The sequence below is a fragment of the Punica granatum genome, chromosome 6, assembly GCF_007655135.1.
Source record: "Punica granatum isolate Tunisia-2019 chromosome 6, ASM765513v2, whole genome shotgun sequence".
Lineage (NCBI taxonomy): Eukaryota > Viridiplantae > Streptophyta > Magnoliopsida > Myrtales > Lythraceae > Punica > Punica granatum.
Genome location: NC_045132.1, coordinates 25,986,017 through 26,007,348, shown reverse-complemented (window position 1 = coordinate 26,007,348; position 21,332 = coordinate 25,986,017). Strand labels below are relative to the sequence as shown.

Here is a 21,332-nt window from a genome sequence, read left to right as displayed (position 1 = left end):
ATGACTTTGATTTTAACTCAACACACTACACAACAAAAATATACGTTTCCCAAGTCAAATTTATAATCTCATCTCATTTGTCCTTTTCCACAATCAAAATCAAAATCAAAATCAAACTTACTTTAATTCTAAAATCAAACGCACCATTAAAAACCTAGGCCTAAAGAGATCATCATGCTTAAGATAAAAGAAGTCTCAACATAGTTTTTAAAATCGGACTGGACATTGAACCGATCATGTCATGGGTCCACGAGTTTTTGGGTTTAATCAGGGTTTGATGAGTTGAACCAGGTTTTTAAAATAATATTAAATAATTCATATATATATATATATATACTAATACATTGGAAAAGACTTTCTGACATCTTCCCCCCCCCCCCCCCCCCCCCCCCCCCCCCCCCGTTCTCCATTTACGCACAAAGCTCAAAGAGGAAGAAGTCCTCACCCAATCTCACAGCATCTTTCTTATTCTCAAAGGAGAAGAAGCAGTATCAGGTAGGTGCCTCCTCTCCTCCTTCCTCTACCTCTTCTTCCTCCAACCCCCGCTTCTCCCGGATCAAAACTTTGGTACTGCTCGTCTGCCCTCAAAGCTCTGTGTTGTTCGTCGACCCCAAGAGCCCTCGCCTTCGAACGAAAAGGGGAAAAAAAAAACAGAGAGAGAGAGAGGAAACACAACAGTAGCGGCCGCCGACCTCTGACTGGCTACTAACCTCGTCTCCAGCGTTGAGGCCACCACAGCCCCCTCTCTCCCCCAATCTCACTTCAGTTCTACTTTCTTTTCTTTTCTTTTGGGGAAAATAACTAGGACCGGTTTAAATGGCGGTTCAATTGGGTCAATGGGCCTTAAAAAACCGCCCGATTTTCATATATTCAGTTCCCAGTAGAATCGGTTCAACCGTCCGGTCCGGTTTCCAAAACTACGCCGAGCACCCTTTATTGACCAATCATCATCTCATTTTGTCCACATAAAGCTCGACAAGAGAAAAAAGTACAATAAATAATATCAAGCATGAAGAAAGAATACTAATGAGACACAAATCAAGGGCAAGATTCAGATCTAACCGCCACCAGTACTTGAGTGTCCAACTCAACTTTCTTGATCGTGCTGCTAAGAATGAGTGGACAGAATCCAAGCAAAGTCGACAAAAACTCCGCTGCATTGCGACTGCCTCACCAACGGATACCTTTTTATGCTCCGCTTCAGAACATTTCCATCCACAAGTTGCAAACTTCGCGGCGTGACATAACTTTTCACCTCAAGTTTACTTTAAGAACGGTATCTTCTCCTGATGGTACTGTTTAATTGATTCCACAACTTTCACGGTGAAAGCCTCGTCTTCGAGGTAATAAGCGATGGGATCATCTAACAGAGCTTTTGGTAAATCAAGAAAGCCTTCTAATGTGGCGTGGAGACAGTAGGCAGAGTATGTGACCTGATACCCACCTTCTTGAACTATCAGAACTCGCCCACCGCTGTGCTTCTTTGCGAGGCCGTGAATTATCCGACTAATTTTTCTATATCCTTCCATTGTCAAGCACTGCCTCCCATTTGGATCGAACTGAGAGCACAGAATCAAAGAGTTACGAGACCAGGAAGACATGTAATGGAAACTAGAGAATGGAAACTGACTCAGAAAGACCATCCACTTACAGCACTGGAGTCTTGTCCAATTACCAGGACGATCATATCGGGCCCGAACCTCTCCACCGCAGGGACGACAAGCTCGGTCATTGCATATTCATATCCCCTGTCTCCTGTTCCGTTAGGCAAAGGTATATTCAAGTTGTATCCGAATCCTTCTCCTTCACCCAGCTCATCCACTGTCCCATTCTGTGGATGGGATGGGCCCCAGGACCCGTGATTCATATGGAGAGAGATTGTAAGAACTTTACTAGAGCCGTAAAAACCCTCTGCAGTGCCGTTCCCATAATGAACATCAATATCAATAACCACAGCTTTCTGGCACCCCGAGCTTAACGCTAGTTGAACAGCTACTCCCGCATTGTTCAGGAAACAATAACCATCTGCCTGTGTGGGCTGGGCATGATGACCCGGAGGCCTAACTAAGGCATAACTGACCTTCCCATTGCCGTCGAGTATGTGTTTCATCGCAGAGAGAGCCGTCCCAGCTGCCAAGAGAGCAGCTTCCCAAGATCCGGGATTCAGGAACGTACCAGGGCACACCACCTTCCCGCCTTTTCTGTCTGCTTCAACTAGCTCGTTGATGTATTCTGGGAAATTAAGATTTTTTCAGGAACCAACATCATGATCGGAAATTCAAATTCAATCGGCATAGACTCCAACATACATTTCCAGCCCAGCCCTGCCCTGCAAGTGGAATCACAGATATCCTAGCATCTTTCTACTATAACCCAATTCCATACTAGATCCTTTGTCATCATCAAGCTAAACAATTGAGCAGAGAAACGAAACAATTTTCCGATCCCGATGCATCAATTAAACTACTCCGTTCATAATACTAACACTACACCCGTAAAAGAGGCAACTTTTCAGAAGTGATAACACAGTACCTTGAGAGTGGAAGGTGAGCAGCTCGGAGATGAGAGCTGGCCTGCCGGAGTGAAAGGAGACGTACGCAGAGATGGGGGCCCGGCGGAGGATGGAGAGCATGTTCCTGACCCGGTCGGCGTTCTCCGGGTGTTTCTCGAGGACGTCAAGGAACCCTGGGTCGATTCCGGTGTCGAAAGCACCGGTGCCCGTGTCGTGTTTCAGCATCCCTTCGTGCCAGAAGACGTCGATTCGGCCGGCCATCGTCGCCGTCGGGATCTCTGAACCAGCCGTTGAATTGGATGGAGCAGCAGCAAGTGAAGTCAATCTTCGTCAGACTCGATATCTTCTTTCTGTCGGCGGACTAAATTTTGATCTTTTGTTGATAAGAGTGCAATAATTTCTCACCTAATTGAGAAAGAGACCTCTTATACCAAATAAATAAATAAAATAAGTACGTCAAGTTAGAATTTTCCACTCAAACAATAGATAATGAATTTATTTGACACAGTTAACCTGAATTACTAAATACTTGAATAAAAAGTATTAAAATGTGTTGTCATGACTCCTTAGGAATTGGATTGGACGATTTTTCTATATAATGGAATGGTCAATTTCGCTGAAAATTCACACCTCGTGATGAGGCCTAAGTCGATGAGGACACTTTCTAATTTCACCCACAAAGAAAACTCGAGGTAAACAGAATCATTTGGATCATCAGGTCTGAAAAGTGAGATTTGCCAGTAAAAGTATGGAAGCATGTCCGCTGCTATTTTATTAATTTGTTTCGTTCGGTATGTGACGCGTTCAATTCTATTAACTTTGACATGAACATGGTACCAAATGGCTTACTAGCACATGTATGATATCACTCGTTACTGGCTATGGCATTCAGTCTTGGAGATGACTCCGCAACCGTTACAATGTGATTACCGAAAATGGTTGCACCATCCCCTGATGAAGCACGGGCTGATGTCTCTGCGATGGTGCCTTCACTGCAGCAGTCTCACTCAAAACCTTAAAATTCGCCAGTGATGCTAGTTCATCCACTGCCTCTGAAATCTTCCCAATGCAAATCACGATGTCCATCAGGAATGAAGTAACGGCAATGACCGAGGAGATTTCCACGAGATCTAGATCCACCCATGAGCAAGCTGACGTTCTGAGGTGGTTTGTTTTCAGATCGTCGCATGCGAGTTTCAAGTTCACAATACGTCGTCAATGAACAAGTGATGGTCGAGCCATTCTTCGAATTGCAGGCGCTAGTTCCTTCAAGATTCTGCCGGATTCCAAGGTAATATGAGTGAATGGTTCTTGAACCCTGCCTCGAGCATTGGATGGACCCTGTAGGAATGATATACAGCTGGACTAAGCAACACCGATATAGAAGAGATCGTAATTACCATTTTCGTTTTTTAAGTAGTCATGCGTATGGCATAAGAAATTATCCGTTGGTGAAATGATCTTAAGCTAAACTTATTATTTTTATCTTTCTTTCCAGATTGCCGGTATACTCACTAGATTTTCGAAGTGAAGAAAGCGATTAAGAGATTCGATTCTGTAAGCGCAATCTCGAGTCAGGGTTCTGATTTTCAGATATTGCTTCCGAGGATGGCGAAACCTGAACCCGCCATGGCAGGGTTCCCATCTTGTTAAGTTAGCCTGCAAGTTCAAATGCAAAATATATCACGAGTTGGCGAAGGAAGTAGGCAATGGCACTAATTTAATTTGTTATTTCGCCATGATAATACATAAAATCTACCATGGTTTCTTCATTATTCTTCGAAGTTAGAGCTGTCCTGTATGCTGTACGAGGAGACTCATTGGCATTCTTCTGCTCATCATCTGGCGTTTGAAAGTATTCAGCTGCAAATCCTGTCATAGGTTAATAGCTTGTTTGCAAATTCTTAAAGTTTCACGAGCAAGCCGGTCCCCAGCCAGGTTTTCGACATTAGAGTTCCATTCCTGCTGACTGTATACTGATCATACATACCTTACAACAAGTCTCCGAGTTTTTCCATGTTGGATGCGATCGAATTGTGAAGCTCACGCCCACTCCAAACAGGGCAAACTCACGGGCACACGACCATTGCCATCAAGCTGCCAAGAATGATGGTCGACACCCTTTGGACGGCAATCTTGACCAACTCGGTCTCTCGGTAACCCGAGATGGACACCAAGCAGAAGATCAGATTGAAAATCACTAGCCCGTAATTGTACCTTGCCTTCATTCCAGGAAAAAACCTTAGGAACATAACTATGCCATCTTCATAATATACGTAGTCCCAAAGGAGGGAAAAAAGAAGAAGAAGAAGAAGAAGAAGAAGAAGAAAGAATAGGAGAACGATGTCAATATAACAGTTGAAAAAACATAGCGTGGTCGATTTTATTTCGATCTCGATCAGCTACTAATTTAAACAAACCTATGATGAACACAAACAAGCCTAGAAGAATCGGCTCAGCTGTCTTCCCTGAACGGTGGGCTATTCCGTAAGCTCCAAGCCCCATTGCACCTGCTACCGTCATTGCCATCATCCTATTCAGCCCTTTTCCGAGCGTTGCCCCTAAAACAAGTCATTACTCAGTTAATTACAATTCAGAAATATGTGCAGGGAAGGGTTTACCGCATTGAATATTCTCCATTATTCAGACTTTATATATGTGGTTCCTTTATGGTTACAAAATAATTCGTATGTTCTTGGACTGTCAAACATCTGATACTGCAACATGGTACGAGAGCGGTAAGGATAGCCCACATAGCATTGTCACCAAAACTATTCAGTAGAGCAGTCAGAAATAGCAGATCAAGGATACGATCGTGAGCGCCAGTGAAACTTTGACGGCCCGTTTGGTTGGGCGGAATTGGAAAGTAGATCCAGCCCCAACTCCAACAAAATTGCAAAGTCCGCGGTTGGTTACTCTTTTGGGCTCAGAATCATTATTCCCAATTCAGCGTTATTATGAGAAAATAACGATTTGCAAATCTGGGAAGATTGGCCATTCCTCTTCAGTTCAAAGTGGGAATATATGGTCAAATTATTGACACCCTCGCCCCCTTTTCCAATTTTCTTTACATTGCCACTGCCATCTCAAACCATCAAAGCTCCACTGTCACCCTCTCCCCCCATCTTGACCACCAGAGCTCCATCGCCATGAGAGCTCGTGAGTCCATTGTGGGACGAGCTCGTTGTGAGGTTTCCGAGACCATGGCGACCCTCAAGAAGGCTCAACAACCTCTCAAAGCCTCTGAGATCAAACCGGACTCTCCACCTGAAGACCTCCGCCCATCGCATTTCACCAGAAACCCTGCCTCAACAGTACAACTCACAACGAGGCTCGCCGTGAGCCCACGAGTTTCACGGTGTGGTCGGGAGCTCAAGTGTGCTCGTCCTCAAGTGCCCGTGTCTCCAATGGCCTTGTCGAGGGCCAACAGCCTCACGGAGGCCACTTCAGTTGCAAGGGCTTCCATGAGGTATTGATCCTCAGTCAGCCTCATCATGGCTCCGGATTGATTTGGTCGAGGTTGCCATGAGCTCACAAGCTCATGGCGAATTAGCATGGTTTCCGAGGCTTCCATTAGCATCAACCCATGGATATTGTTCATCTTCTGAACCTTACTTATTATTTTACATCAATTTTAATTTTTTTTAAAGCAGGGGTATACATGTCAAATCAAAATGTAAAATTCCGATTCTCAATTTTGTTATTTCCTTCAACCAAATAAACAAAAAAAATTCAAAATTTCAATTTTATTCCACTCAAATTCTATTTTCTGTCAATTCTAATCTCCTTCAATTCAATTCCAGCGAACCAAACGTCACATGAAGGAATGAACCGCCCTCATCGGGTCTTCTTCCCCTAGTTCCTTCATCTTCCTCCCCACTTCCACTGGTTTGTAGCTTAACTTCCCTAGGAAGGACTTGGGCACAGTTAGAGCTCTCGCTTTCTCACTATTGAGGAAGTTAATTCCACATGGAAAAAAATGAATGAATATATATGGGTTCATATGAGACTTAAGTACCACTTATCAGTTTGAGCTTTTAAGTGAAAATAGGCCAAGTCTATATGAGCCCAATATGGAATTTCAATATGGCATCACAGCGCAGATTTCACGTATGCGTGTCCACGTGTGCATGCGCATAACACCATGCTAAGCCAGTATGTTCGAGAGCAGTCAAAATGAGCGCCTCATGTTAGTTCCCTCTCACTCGAGCACGGAAGATGAGTCCGACTCGAGATTAGTTGTTGAGGACGGTTGTTTACGGACTCGTGACGACAAGTATACAGAAATAGACCACACGTTGCACGTGAATGCAGGTGTTGAAGATATTATTCCCATATGGAAAAGATTTATCGATATTCATTGGTTTATATGAAATTTGAAAACCACCACTTATCAGCTTGACTTTTTAAGTGGAAATTGGCTTAAACCCTTATAAGCTCAATGGAATTTCAATAAAGATGTATCAATATGGTTTATATGAGATTTGGGAACTATCACTTATCAGATTGAGCTTTTAAGTAGAAATGGGTCCAAATCCGTATAACCCCAATGGAAATTCAATATGATAGCCCAATGAAAATTCAATATGGTATCAGAGCTCAGGTTACGCGTATGTGTACCCACGCGCGTATATGCACTCATACCACGCCAAGCCCATTATGTCAGAGTGCAGTCAAGAGTGCGTCTTGTGTAAGTCTCCCCCGGCCGAGCACCGAAAATGAACCCGGCTTGAGGTCAATTGTTGAGGGCGGAAGTTTAAGGGCACGTGAAAACAAATAGACCATAGCACGTGAGGGCGAGTGTTGAGGATATTAATCACACAAGGAAAATTGAATGAATATGATAGTTGAGTATTACCACTTATCAGATTGAACTTTTAAATATAAATGAGTCCAAGCCCGTGTGAGCCAAATATAAATTCAATACTCACCATTCCGTGCTCCCATTTTCGGTTCGTTTCTTGTGGAAACCTCACCCGCTTATATACAGGTGACAAGGGGGACTAGGGGAAATCGACCAGAGCACAACTTCTATAGTTGTGAGGGAATGCGGCTTATATAATATGGGGCAGAGAACGGTGTGGTAGTTTCCCGATTCACACATTTTCTTAGGCTAGATGAATCTCGATCATCAGATGATATTATCACACGCATAAGATGATTGAAATTCACCTTGTTTATTGCTGGTCTATGTATTCATTGCTGTCACTCTTCCCATTCGTAGCCTAACTAATCCTAGCTGGTCAAGTCCACTTAAATGATTGATCCTCCACTCGTAGTATTTTCGAAACAATAGTGATGTGGCGTATCGATTGACATCTCTGTGATGGAACTTATGTAATTACATCAAAAAATTTCCGCAATTTTGTGAAGCTTTGATGCGCGAAACGTGGATGGAGGAGGATCTGCAGTTATGGCAGATTTAAAACCATATTGGAGAACTAACCCTACGTATTAATTAGATTTAGCAGCTTGTAGGCCCAGTCCTTAAGTTCCCGATAAAAGGCCCAGTTTCCATATGAATGAAGATTTATTTGTTTATTAAGATAAACAAACTGGGGGTTATTTTCTTCCTTTTGAATTTCTCCATTGAAACAACTTTTTTTTTTAAATGATTTTTCCAGATGTTCAGATTAATGCAACATTCGAAGCTATCAATACCTAATTTCAGAAAAATAAAAATTATTTTACCCTAATAATAATAATAATAATAATACGGATTAGGTCATCTATCATTAATAGGACAGCATTTAAAACCTGTATACTCCATCCTTATATTTTTTTTACTCATTTATTCACAGAAAAATAACTTTTAAAAAAAATTCTCATCGTCAAATGAAGTCATCAGTCATAATTAGAAAGTTCAAATACGATCGTTCTTCCCTGCTCTTTTCGCACTTATAAAAATAAATTATTAATTTCCACAAGTCTCCATTTCTCCTTCGACATGCAGCCCACTAACCCCTATGGCCATGTGATCAATGGTCTACTAATTAATTATTTATTATCCAAATCAGAAATTTTTCGTCGGTCATAATACCTGTTGATGACAAAACCCATTTATATATTACTTTTTCTAATCTCATGGGCTTATTAAAGCAACAAGGTCCGTACAAAAGGACAGAAGACCTAACTTTTCTCAACTTTTATTACTTTTAGTGACCATATATATACACACATATTATGGTGCCCTAATCACTACTTTATAGTTCACATCACAACATACGAGTGGACAGGAAAATAAGAGGTGATGTCAACCTCAACCCTTACATATCTGTATTTGTTTATACCGAAATATATACATAGTATAAAATTAAGTACCGAATAACTCTACAACCGTGGCACGAGGAGAGACGTGAATTGTATATCGATATTGCATGTGAGATGGTATAAATTAATGAAGATTTGATGGAGATGGAATCATCGAAACACACACAAATCAAGAGGAGTTGGCGAAACTAGGTTGTCAAGCTTCAAAGCACTAAGGAAAAGAAAAGCAATTAAAATCCAATGCACTAAAATAAACAAATCTTGACTTCTGTGCATTAACTATTTGTGCGTATTTGAGACTTTGCGTAAAAGACATTAGAGCACAAAAGTTGTCTCTTTAGTTCGAGGCTAGAAATTCCGGAAAAAAAGAATTATAACGATTTCATAAAATAAGCAAATTAGAGAGGTTAATATACACAATCACTGTGTGGTGCGCGAATTTTACCAGTATCAATATCGAGCTTCATTATCCTTAAAAGGTTTGTATAGGTTGAGATTTGGTTTTACATCCAGAATCGGGCTTGTGTTCGAATAAATTAAAGATAATCTCGTAATTTCTTCTTAAGAATTTTTTTTTTTAAAGTCAAAACCTAGGAAAGTATATGTGTGTAGGTTGGACAACTAACTATGATAAGTGCTCAAGAAAAGGGTTATAAGCACTCGGGGAAATCATAGAAAAGCGGCTGCTCATTTCTCCACTCTTCTTCTCATCAAAGCACACAATATATATCAGGCAATCAATTCTAGTGGCAACCAACTCAGACCTCACCACCTCATAATTAATCTCTTTTTTTTTTTAACTTTCTCACACACATGTTCCTATTTTTGGGAAAAGTTATCGAATGATCTTGAATCCTGAATGATGCCGTAAATTAGTAAAAGAAATTTAATTAAATTAGGAAGCTTATAATCTTTTTATAGAGTTTTATGTGATTGTTCTAGTTTAAATCTAAATTTATTGAATTATTATGATATTAATAAAAAAATTTCAAAGTGGGTAATTCGTTGAAATTCAGAAATCCGCACGTTCTAAATAATCTTGGGAGTCAACTTTGTTCTCATTGGTCCCAAGTGGTTAAGGCTGCTGGACGGACGGCTGTAAATTATTATTCTTCAGAATATTCTTTCACGAGTTCTTCAAATTCTTCAGTCCAAGTTGAATTATTTTCTATCAACAAGTATAAACTAATTAATAACGAACGAAAGTCATTATAAATAATCAAATTGAAAAAGAAAACTGAAGTTCATTATTCAGGCTGTTGATCAGAAAATCTTGATGGAGCAAGTCGGGAGCAAGTCGAAATGGATTAAGCTTGTGTTGGGATGAGATATTGGTAAGATACGACTGCTAACCTAAAAAGTTACTCAAAACCATAGCAAATTCAGGATTCCTTCCCCTACCCTTGAGGGTAACCTAATCGGGTTATTTCGGATTAAATGTTTCTTCGCTCGACTGCTGAGAGATCAAACCATATTACGGACAGCAAGTTCCCATTTCAAGTGCTTGATCGGTATACAATATAAACATATAGGCATATCTATGTTTGTGTATGTGGGTGTGTTTGTTCCTGTCCTTAGAGAATAATTGAACATGTGATGTTCTATCTCGTATAGTTCTAATTCCGGCAAAGTTCAGACCAGGAAATATATGTGTTGGGCTGCTCTAATTGATAATGATGGTGACAGTCGATGCATATACAAATCACAGGATATTATTCTTCATGACGATGAATTGGCCCACCATAACTTTCAACTGTCAACCATTGATTTGTTTCTGAAGTTTGTCAATTTCTAAATAACCCATGAAAATGACACAAGACCTCTTTCTTGAGAAAAGATACAAGCGAGCACGAACCGGATAAATTAATCAATCTTTTGGTCACGATACCTATAGTACCATTCGCCTTATTGTTATATATAAATCCTGACATTTTAACTCGATATACTGTTTAAAATAGGGTTATCGTCCCAAAAAATCATAAAGTTTGTAAGAATTATTTGTTCTATCAATTTTTTTGCGATTTGTACAGTAAATTAACGTAATTTTTTGTTATTACTCCGTCTACCAATTCGTCATTTGGTCCATCAAAAGCGCTGGCGTGGACAGTAACGTTGCATGTGTGGCAAACGGAAGCCTACGTGGCTTTCAGCTCAAACACTGCCTGGATGAATTCACCATTTTGCCCTCCTTTCTCACTCGTACCGTTACTGTCTACGTCAGCGCTTTTGACGGATCAAATGACGAATTGGTAGATAGAGTAACAACAGAAAACTACGTGAATTTACGGGCCAAATCGCAAAAAATTGATAGAACAAATAATTCTTACAAACTTTGGGATTTTTTGAGATAACGACACTTTAAAATATGTCAGCTTTGGTACTATCTCATCGTTTGGCAGACGTACTATACGTAGATGTGATGTTATCACTACAAATATTATATAGCCATAAGTTTGTAATATGTTTAGCTATTCAATGGTGCCAGCGTTGGTGTCGGTGCTGAAGTCGGTGCTGGGGCTGGAGCAGCTGGAAGCCTCCCGTTTTCCGGCACCACCTCATGGACTGTCAAGACAACACGGGGACACTGATTTTCAACCGTGGGGACGACAGCGGGCTTTGATGCTTCACATTTATCTCCAACGTGGGACAATGGTTTTTCCGGCGAGACTGAAGCATCTGTTTCTTTGAATTTTGCCAAGGATGAGAGCTCGTGGACAGCCTCGGCAATCTTCTCCGTGCATTTCACGACATCGATAAGAAGGGATGAAACAGTGAGGACTGGGATTACTGCAAGAAGATCCGTGTCCTTCCACAGGCTTGTCTTCAGCAAAGCCTTGAGGTCCTTAACAGCATTCCGGCAATTTTCCAAGCGGGAACCAATATTATCTGCCCCTCGGGTCATCGTCCTAACCACAAGTGATAGTTCCTTTAGGCCTTCAGCAGCTTCAGAGCTCAAATCTCGGCATATTTCCTCGATCTGTTCCCGAACTTGTGCCGGCACCTGAAGATATATAATAGTTGCTTAAGAGTTTGAGAAACTAATAATTTGCATAGTAGTATTGATCACATTATATTTGTATATAGGCAACAGGCATGAAGAGTATGCTTACTTGGATATTCCTGTTGAGGTAGCCATCGAGAGCTTCGATTCGATATGCGTATTCTCGTGTTAGTGCTCCTAGCTTGAGGTATTGTTTCCAGGGGTGGCGGAAGCGGAATCTCCCATGACCAGGTTCCCATCTTGCAAAGTTTGCCTGCCAATCAACAGAAAACAGCTCTGATATTTTCGATGATCGATCAAATGTGAGTTGAGATTAGAGGGAATGAGGAACTGTACACATACCAAGGACTCTTCGGTACTTTTAGAGCTGAGAATGCTCTTGTATCCTCGAAGAGATTTGTTTTCTGTGGTCTCGGCATCAATATCCATTGGTGGTTTGAAAAACTCATCTCCAAATCCTATCAGTTTTTTGCAGCTTAAGGTCAGTAGATTATTCATATATTCGAAGAGGATTATTTGATAACCGATCATTATTGACTCTATCGTTGTTCTGCGTACAATGTAGTGTATGTAATATGCATGCATTGATATGCACCTTCCAGGAAGTTCCCAAGTTTCTCTAAGTTGAGGGCAATTAGATTATGAAGATCCTGCCCGGCCCACACTGGGTACACAAAAATTGAGACTATCACACAAGCAGCTCCGCCAATGAAGATTGTAGTGAGCCTCCTTTGAGCCAGCTCTAGTATCTCATCGTCCCGAAAACCAGACACGGACACGAGTGAGAAGGTCAGTATGAATATCAGCATCCCGTAGTCATATCTTGCCTTGATTCTGGGGAAGAACCTCATGAACGTCGATGTCGTGGCTATTTAATACAAATGAAAATTTTATGCACACTTGTTAGTGCTGATGAAAATGAAAGCATTTCACTTCACTTGGAGGGCTATAAAGAACCTGTGAGTTGAGTTACCTTGTAGGAAGACGAAGAACCCGAGGAGTATAGGCTCGCCAGTCTTGCCTGATCGACAAGCCAAGTGATGCGCCCCGACACCCAGGGCACCAGCTAGGAGTGTTGCTAATCCCCTGTTCACCCCTTTGCTAAGAGTAGCCCCTGAAAAATGCAACAACGATTGTCTTACAGGCAGAAAACAAGAGATGAATTCGAAGAACGCACGAATACGACAGTCAAGTCGTGATGCATTGCCATTAGTCTTCTCACGCACCTACAGAGAACTCAAAGACGACGACGACAGTCATCACAGCCCACATCGCGGTGGCCCCAAAGTTAGTATACAAAGGGTGGTAGTAGTAAATCAGGGAGACCAAAGTGAGGGCTAGTCCCACTTTCAAGGAATGAATGGCCCTTCTTGGGTCTTCCTTCCCAACTTTGACAACACTCCAAGCCGCCGCAGCCAATCTGGCCCAACAATTCTCTATCACTAGGTTCAACCGCAGCCACATGCGGCCCATAAGTCCGGTTTTCGACTGCCTGGCCATTTCCATGTCCATGGTATATGGTTGTGGAAGAGCACTACTGGTTAGACGTTAGGAGAAATATGATGAAGAGATCAGATGGCTGGTTGGGTGAGGTGATCTATAGCTCCTCTTATTTATAGGAAGCTGAGATGCACAACACAGCTACATATTGGGTGGTGGACACAACATAAAGAAAAAGGTGGCGACAACAAAAGGTAATTATTTTGTCCATTTGTTATTTTGTTTTATTTTATTGTAAATGTAAATTAGCTTAGCACAATTTGGTGGGCTCGTAAGTTTGTACGAAGCAAGTACAATGAAAGTTCTGTAAAGTGGAGTGAGATGGTTTTTCACTTTATTGATTAATTAACACATTTTATTTGGCTGAAATTAATTCTTGTTGGCTGGTTTCTGTATGCCATTGACATTTTGACAGCATCCCACAAACATACAATTTAGGAAGAATCGGGAAATATGTCTCTCAAGTGGATTCTGGAATTTTTCCATTTTACTGCAAAAAAAAATCTCATGGATATTAGACTTTGTATAAAGTGTTTTATCTTACCCTAGACTGCATCATGTGGGATGATCTTTCTGTCATGTGACTTTAGGTCACTATAGGGTCTCGAGGAGTCGTGAGATGTGATACCAACCAGTTTTGGATTAGAAACTCGGAGATTGCATGCGTGTGTAAATGTTATATATGGTTGGGTGAGTTCATGAGCAGTTCATTGTTAATTAACGGGCAGGGCATTCGACAACTGCATGCGTGCGGATATATGGCGGACCTTTGAACTCAATGGTGCAGTACTTTTGAGATCCATGATAGCTAGTGCGGCACCATCGGTCTTGATCAGGTCGCCTTTACCGCTACTGCAACATGTTGACATTCATCATCCATAGATAGAAGCTGTGCCATCAATGGCGGTTGAGCGATAACGACCTTCATATACTATCTACTGTCCAAAATGACTCTAAATTCAGTCTGATGAAAGGGAATATGCTTCATGTTTTCCTGATCACGAAGAGCCATTAAATTTCTTCCAAGATATATATATAAGGCACATGCTCCTGCCTAAGAAACGTGCTAATTAAATCAATTAGTGCCTTGAGAAAGGGGTTTTGATGTAATGACACAAGACACGATCCAAAACCAAGAGGTCCTGAATTCGATTATCACATGTGAGATTTTTATATTCCTTCATTTAATTTAATTTTCTTTCTTTGTACTAGGCTTATGTATCTCCCTTATTACCGTAAATCGATATATTCCTTCATGGTCGCGATCGCGAGGAATATTATATTATTATATATATGTGTATATATATATATAGATATCTATAAGAATTTCTTTATGAAGATATACATACATACATACATACATATAAAGCCAGAAGGAAGCTCTCCTTTCTCCTCCAAGAACAAATGTATCATCTATTTGTGTGCAAAAGGGGGCTTGGAGAACAAAAGAATTTGCACAAGGCATCAAATGCCACGGATTTATTAATTAACAAACCTTATAAGAAATCAAATCAAATCAATCATCATAATAGCAAGTAAAGCTAGGGTATGTAGTGATTTAATGTTTCGGATGCGCTTTGTTCGCGGATTTGCTCTAAGTCGAGCATGTTTCGGAAATTTCTCTCTTCGATCTTTTTTCCTGTTGGTGTATCGGGCAGATGCATGCTATCCTACCGAAAAGAGAGAATAAAAAAGATGCACTTCTCTTACCCAAAAAAAAGAAAAAAAAAAAGATGCACTTCTTTCTTTGCTATGAGCCGTGTGTTTCCATATCGATCAACATAGTTCAGGCTGATGGTCCAAAATCAGAATCAAAGTCCTGCAATTAAGTTCCATGTCAGGATTCTTTCCTTTTCATTCATTGGAGACCGATGAACGAAATTCTTGAAATCACAAAAATGTGACCCAATAATTTGACGAAAATGTGACTCAACAATAAATTAATATCTCAACATTAGTCCAGTGTTATGCATATCGAAATTTGAGACTCACTGGAACACCTTGTGACTAGATCCTTAAAATAATAAATTGAAGACTGTTGTAGGACTGACAAATCCTCATAATAATAAACTGAAGACACCACGTGATCTTACAAAAAAAAAAAAAGTGATTCTCACAAAAGGAAAAAGAATTAAAAGAATAGACGGTCCATCCATGACATGAGAAGGATATGAATATGTTCTCCATCTGAAATTAAATTTCCGCTGTTTATTCGGTTCCTTCGGCCCAACTTCGAGTCACAATTTCCATGCAAAAACTGCTCTAATTCCACACAAGATCCGAATTTTTAACTGTGATCAGTTCTTATTCATTTTATGTAATCACTCTTCAACATTTGTTGTATTTTTTTTTTCTCACCCGGAGTGTTCAGGCTTCGCCCGACTAATCCTCGAGGCTCCATGAACCCCCTGCAGCGCACGGAGCGTGTAATCACGCTAAACGCGCTCCGGGAATTCGAACTCGGGATCTGATACAAATTTAGGCGTACCTTAACCACTAAGCCAAATCTTTTGGGATTTCAACATTTGTTGTGTCAACACAATCAGCTCAATGCTCTATTTTAGGACGGGAATAAAAGCATTCACTGATGGCAGCACGCGACGAATTCAACCCTACAATACCATTGACACAACTTGGCATCCACAACCCGAACACAACACAAATTCGCCCACACCAAAAGGATTTACAATTGACAGAAAATGTTCTGAATGGTTGAAGGGAAGTAAAGTGAAAAAGCACACACCCTCTAAAGGCAAAGTCTCTCACATCTAAACTACTGCGGGAGACCAAACATCAATCGAAGTTCGAAGGGCGCGGGATTGAGCTCAAGAGTCGGTCCATGTTGGTCACGGCAAGCGAAAACACAGGGCTCCTGCTCGCTCTCAACATGTCCCAAGACTTAGCGGGTTCGGTCGGTTGGGTGCACAACAAGCTACTGGGGTCCACAGGTGGTGGGGATAGAGACAGGCTGCGGGAAAGGGTGGAGAGGGCCCATTGAGTTGGTCTCGCTGCCCTTTGCAGTCTGGTCCAGAAGACGAACAAGCGACATAAATATCTCCATCCTTGTAACATCTCTGTTAGCCTGCAAAAAGCATTTCAAAATTCACAATTTCAAAACAAAGAAGCACCAGCCTTTTTTTTTTTTTACCACCCTTCTTTTCTTTCTTTTCTTGTGGATAATGGATATTAATTCGGAGATTTTATTGGTAAGTATTGAGGAATTTTACCTCCACAGCGAATCGGGCCCAGATCTTGTGATTGCGGGCTTCCATCACACCCTTCAGGATGGTCAATCCTAGCCCTCGGATCATGTCAGCTATTTCGAGAAATAAACCTCGATCTTCACAAAGCATCTGTAAGAATAATTGGCCATTACTAAAAAGAGGAACATAGACAGCTATTATCTGGACTAAGAGAAATCATGAAGTAAATAGTGCAGTACCTCCACTAGCATTTGGCGAGGAGGATTGAGATCCTCAACTATGATAGGGCAGACCATCGACTGGGACCCGACTTCAAATGCCCATGTTGCTCCTCCCTCAAAGTTGTCCTTTAACAGCAGTCCACCTTCCTCATTGATGATCTACAATCACCAAGAAGGGCCAAATACAATAAGCTGCCTTGAGAAAGCAAAAAAGCTATGCAAATCTATCCCCCCCCCCCCCCCCCCCCCCCCCACCCCAAAAAAACAACAACCCAGCATCTCACGCAGCAGCAAAAATGACAAGTTTTATGCTTGTGTTAAAAAATAAAAATATATATATATAATTAAAAAGAAAGAAAAGAAAAAAAAAAGGCATTTCTAAAGCTGCAATTTGATAAATTACTAGTTACTACCAATTTTTTTGCTGCATATTTCGGAAAAGATAAATAGATAATATGGCAGTCTTCAGCAACCAAATTATAGTAAACAACAGCACGAACATTTCAAGCATATGTTAAGGTTCATCAGAATGGCATGTCTGATAGAGACCCGTACTTTGGATTCTCCTGACTCTTTAAGCTTGTCCGCATGCTTTGTGACGCTTTGAAGGAAAAGCATATGCTTGATGGTTCTTTCCAACAGAGCATCTATGCTACACTGTATCACGCATTAAACAATAAAAGTGGCATTATTATCTTTATCATGAACTAGATTGAAAAAAAATGGGAACAAAATACTAGAATAAGCCATTACTTTAGCCCCATTAGGCACAATTTCTCGGAGCTCTTTCACACGGTCCTGTATCATTTGCCGATCCTTTGGCCTTGGTCTGGGGTTTTCTCCCGGTTTTAACCTCTTCCTATTTGGTTTAGTAACCCCATCGGGCCTCTTGGAGTAACCAGTCGAGACACTGTTCTCAACCTTCACAGAGTGACTCTGTTCGACCCATGAACTAATCTGAGACCCGTAGAGCGAAGTAGCTTGCGAACAAGGCCCTTCCTTACTACACCCTGACTTAAAAGAAGGAGAAACAGGAGTTTTTACTTTCTCCAATGGCTTCGGAAACCCGAACATCTCCCTCTCAATATGCTCAAAAGACGTATTGATCCCTCGAAAGGTGGGCGAATTAGTAGGAACAGAGGAACTGCTTATCTTAGTCAATGTTGTCTTACAAGAAAGATTGTCATCTGAGCACTGCTTTGAAACAGACTGGGCCCTTGACACCACGGCATCTAAAAGATGATCATCACTGCTCAATCCTGAGAAGATCCTACTATCCTCATACAAGCTCTCTGGCATTGCATAAAAGTCAGAACTATCTTCTTGCATATTCATTGGAATCGGAATTTCCTTGCCTGTTTCTCCTAATCTATGGGAACTACTGCCCAGTATCTTATTCTTAAGTTCTACCCCCAAAATATCAAACAAGTCATCTCCTGAGGAATGTTGTTCGAAAGATGGTTCTTCATACTTTGCATTTGTAACTGTACCCTGACTTCCAGCATCTTGCTTCTCAAAATGTTGGAACCACTGCGAAGGGGGCCCCCCGATCGAAACATGCTCATCTTCATTTTTGGGACATTCTACTTCAGAATGATGATAGGAGCTTCTAGAGAGCACGCGATTCTTCATGTTGAACAGGGAAACCCCCTCCAATTTTGATGAATCATGCATATCTTTGTCATCAGGGTTGATTGCATTTAATGGAGAGAAGTTTGCTGGTGAATTTAACCTTGAAGGACCATTCAGCATGGCATCAGAAACTTGAAGCAAATCGCAGTTCACAGCTTCACTGCTTTTCAGTTTGGGCCTGGCATTGCTGAGAAAGTTCTGATTGATAACATCTGCAATTGACTGCTTCTCCGTTGAAACTAAACCGCTGGTCCACATATCAGAATTATGGGGGATCTCATCAATTGTGAGAAAACTGCTCCCTGACTGGTCTTGGAAAGGTCGGATCGTCTTTATGACTGAACCAAACTTTGGCTGGCAAGTATTGGGCTGATTAGAGTTTTGAAACACTGGAGCAGTCCGGGACCTCGCGGTATTATGCACATTACCCACCAAAGCAGATGACAGGCTTGCTTGGCCTGAGATTGTGGGGCCAGTGAGTTTACAATTCTCTGATGGAATGTTACAAGGCATTCCAAGGGAAACAGGTGCTGCGACTTTTGTAGCATAATTGTCAGACAAAAGAGCACTTGGGATGCATCCAAGTTGAAGGATCAGACTCCTCACATTGTTCACGAATCCCATATTTTCTGTTATCTGAAAAACACAATTAGCAAGTTCGTTTGTCAGCTAAAGTAAGGCAAACTTCCTTGGGCTCTTTTCACGAGAAATGATCTCAGAGAGGAGATCTCACAGATAAAGAAGAACCGAGCTGCACAACTCCATGGGATGATATAGGAATGACTGCAACTGTCTGCAGAGAGAGTAACAATTAATGAGACACGCGAAGCTTTTATCGTATAGGATCAAACTAGGAAATTTGTTTACCTGTATACCAGCAGAAAACTGGTTATGCATCTCATTTAACACCTGAAAGAAACAAAAGCAAAAGCTAGGCATCAGTTTTATGTCAACGATTTTTTGCCCCTAAAATGCCTATTCATATTATAATTGGATTACAGATCACCCAATTTCATGTCCAAAGCACAATTGTAGATTATTAAGTCTAGTGTACCTCTGGAGGATGGGCATCTCCATTGAAACTTTTTGACAGAATCCATTGGTGATTCCCCGTGAATGCAGCTCGACCAATTATTCTGGAAAAGGAAAAAAGTTGAAAAACTCATTGTCTCATAGAGTAAGTTACTATCCTAGAGAGAACAGTAAAGTAGTAGAAGAGCCGTCCAACGTACCCTTCACCCAAGATATTAATCTGATTCTTGACCATCATTTGATCAATCAATAATTGAATCCTTCCCCCCGCCTGAACTTCAGGAGTCACCAAACATCGTTCCCATTCTGCCAAGGCCGTTTCACTATTCCGGATTCCAGAATTTTCTGGAGGAACGGGGCATACTAAGGGCTCATAGTAACATTCTTCCCAAATTAACAGCCTGCGAAGTCACATACGTCCCTTTAATTTCAATGGGAAGGAGATATGACCAGCCGGTTAATCTTAAACAAAGTCGACAATTTGTTTTAAGAACCAAAGAAGTTTAATGCTATGAGTAATTAAAAGGGCATTTTGCATAGCTACTGGATCCAGAATTTATTTTTCTTTTATAAATTTTAGTTTGGTCAGCCAGCAGGCAAACTCATTCTCCCTCCAAAGTGAGGACCATCTGAAGGGCAACTGTCACTTACACGAAACAAAAGCAAGACCCGAATAGAATCAGAGGGGAGATGTATTCTCAATCTATACCTATACAACTCTATGTCCAGGAAAGGTCAGTCCAATAAGATAAGGTGCGGGTTTATACCACTTTTTTTAACTCAGATTCTCACAGACAAAAGGAACAAACCAAACCACAAACTTCCAAATTTGGAATGAGAAGATAGTAACGAGTCTGGGACAAGATGATGTTTTGTCTGAGAAATAAATGAACTTCGCAAACAAATCCTACGATACCCAAGAATCATAAATCATCCACTAGTTCTTTGTCCCACCAAATAAACTAAAGAGACTCGTATAGACTTGGAAAAAGTATATATTACTTGGACCCTGAAATGGATTTTCTAAGATTTGCAGCTCCAACGAGCCATCAAGAAAAAAGGTCAGAATTTGATATTACTGCCCAAGAAATTGCCCGCCCCGGCACAGATTATTGACCCGCAAACGTCTGAAACCGATAACTTTCGAGTTGAGTTTTCTGACTTTTCTGTAAAGATCAGAGGCAAAATATGCCCCGGAAATGGAATCCGAAAACACCAAATTGACCAACAAGACAACAGGAGCTCTTTCAACGCCAGATGCAACTGCAAGCTGCTCTTTCAACAGCTTTGACTCAACTATTGCTGATCTGTAATGTTCCTTCATTTTACTCGGCAACAAACAAGAAAACAACTTCCTTAAACCGACAAAAAGTGAGGAGGAGGAGGAGGAGGAGGAGGAGGAGGAGGAGGAACGTTTGTTTACTTGGGATTTTGGCAGCCGATCTTCCAAAAGACAGCGTAAGCCCACTGATTAACGCCGCATAGCGTCTTCAGAGCTTCTTTCAGCAGATACCCCATTGCTACTCTCAAGCTTAAGAAAGAAATAGTACGGGACGAACTCCTCAGCAGTTTTGTTGATTAGAAGCAGCAAAGAGAGGGTCTTCCCGACAAGCTCGCAGGAGAGAAAGTACTTAAAGAGAGAGGCTTTGCCGGTGCATTCCCCAGCTCGGAGCAGCCTAACTGCCGCGGCACGATCCTCTACCCGCCTGCTTAGTCCTCAGCCCGCCGCTCCTCTTCCTTTCAGGATCCAGGTTCCCGGCTATCATTCTTCGGCAGTCCATTCCGGCGAGAAGAGGAGACGAAGAGGGAAAGAAGGAAGGAAGCTCGGAGAGAGGGGAAGAAGGAGCTACAGCCCAAGAAAGCAAACCCGGAAATGGGAGTTCCTAAATGATGCCGAAAGCTTCGAGCTTGTACATGGCCTTGATCTGCTCCATTTCTTCGCCGCCGGAGGTCTTGAAGCT

General features: G+C 41.4%; 3 protein-coding genes across 3 annotated transcripts; all 3 read right to left on the bottom strand.

The window, feature by feature from the left end:
- Nucleotides 1–843: 843 nt before the first annotated feature.
- On the bottom strand, nucleotides 844–2,909 carry LOC116211780 (histone deacetylase 8). Its single transcript, XM_031546291.1, has 3 exons — nucleotides 2,533–2,909; nucleotides 1,652–2,232; nucleotides 844–1,559 (listed from the first exon to the last, which is right to left on the bottom strand). The coding sequence occupies exons 1-3, from the start codon at nucleotides 2,771–2,773 to the stop codon at nucleotides 1,263–1,265; spliced, it is 1,119 nt and encodes a 372-aa protein (XP_031402151.1). The 5' UTR covers nucleotides 2,774–2,909; the 3' UTR covers nucleotides 844–1,262.
- A 7,687-nt stretch (nucleotides 2,910–10,596) lies between these two features.
- On the bottom strand, nucleotides 10,597–13,352 carry LOC116210941 (aluminum-activated malate transporter 2). Its single transcript, XM_031545106.1, has 6 exons — nucleotides 13,010–13,352; nucleotides 12,757–12,897; nucleotides 12,379–12,651; nucleotides 12,126–12,241; nucleotides 11,893–12,036; nucleotides 10,597–11,783 (listed from the first exon to the last, which is right to left on the bottom strand). Exons 1-6 carry the CDS (start codon nucleotides 13,293–13,295, stop codon nucleotides 11,247–11,249), a joined length of 1,497 nt encoding a protein of 498 aa, XP_031400966.1. The 5' UTR covers nucleotides 13,296–13,352; the 3' UTR covers nucleotides 10,597–11,246.
- A 2,489-nt stretch (nucleotides 13,353–15,841) lies between these two features.
- Nucleotides 15,842–20,930, bottom strand: LOC116210940 (transcription factor LHW). The gene is made up of 10 exons (XM_031545104.1): nucleotides 20,795–20,930; nucleotides 19,572–19,772; nucleotides 19,394–19,475; nucleotides 19,207–19,248; nucleotides 19,073–19,132; nucleotides 17,461–18,975; nucleotides 17,263–17,364; nucleotides 16,726–16,866; nucleotides 16,511–16,636; nucleotides 15,842–16,365 (listed from the first exon to the last, which is right to left on the bottom strand). The coding sequence occupies exons 1-10, from the start codon at nucleotides 20,887–20,889 to the stop codon at nucleotides 16,216–16,218; spliced, it is 2,514 nt and encodes an 837-aa protein (XP_031400964.1). The 5' UTR covers nucleotides 20,890–20,930; the 3' UTR covers nucleotides 15,842–16,215.
- Between the last annotated feature and the right edge of the window lie 402 nt (nucleotides 20,931–21,332).

Excerpts from the sequence above, each read along its gene's own strand:
- LOC116211780 (XM_031546291.1), bottom strand. The coding sequence starts at position 2,773 with ATGGCCGGCCGAATCGACGTCTTCTGGCACGAAGGGATGCTGAAACAC. Across the intron at positions 2,233-2,532 it reads GCTCACCTTCCACTCTCAAG|AATACATCAACGAGCTAGTT; the intron begins GTACTGTGTTAT and ends TTAATTTCCCAG. Across the intron at positions 1,560-1,651 it reads TTGGACAAGACTCCAGTGCT|TTCGATCCAAATGGGAGGCA; the intron begins GTAAGTGGATGG and ends CTGTGCTCTCAG.
- LOC116210941 (XM_031545106.1), bottom strand. The coding sequence starts at position 13,295 with ATGGACATGGAAATGGCCAGGCAGTCGAAAACCGGACTTATGGGCCGC. Across the intron at positions 12,652-12,756 it reads GTTCTTCGTCTTCCTACAAG|CCACGACATCGACGTTCATG; the intron begins GTAACTCAACTC and ends TGTATTAAATAG. Across the intron at positions 12,242-12,378 it reads ACTTGGGAACTTCCTGGAAG|GATTTGGAGATGAGTTTTTC; the intron begins GTGCATATCAAT and ends AAAAACTGATAG.
- LOC116210940 (XM_031545104.1), bottom strand. The coding sequence starts at position 20,889 with ATGGGGTATCTGCTGAAAGAAGCTCTGAAGACGCTATGCGGCGTTAAT. Across the intron at positions 19,133-19,206 it reads AGTTTTCTGCTGGTATACAG|ACAGTTGCAGTCATTCCTAT; the intron begins GTAAACAAATTT and ends CTCTCTCTGCAG. Across the intron at positions 17,365-17,460 it reads TTGTGCCTAATGGGGCTAAA|TGTAGCATAGATGCTCTGTT; the intron begins GTAATGGCTTAT and ends TGCGTGATACAG.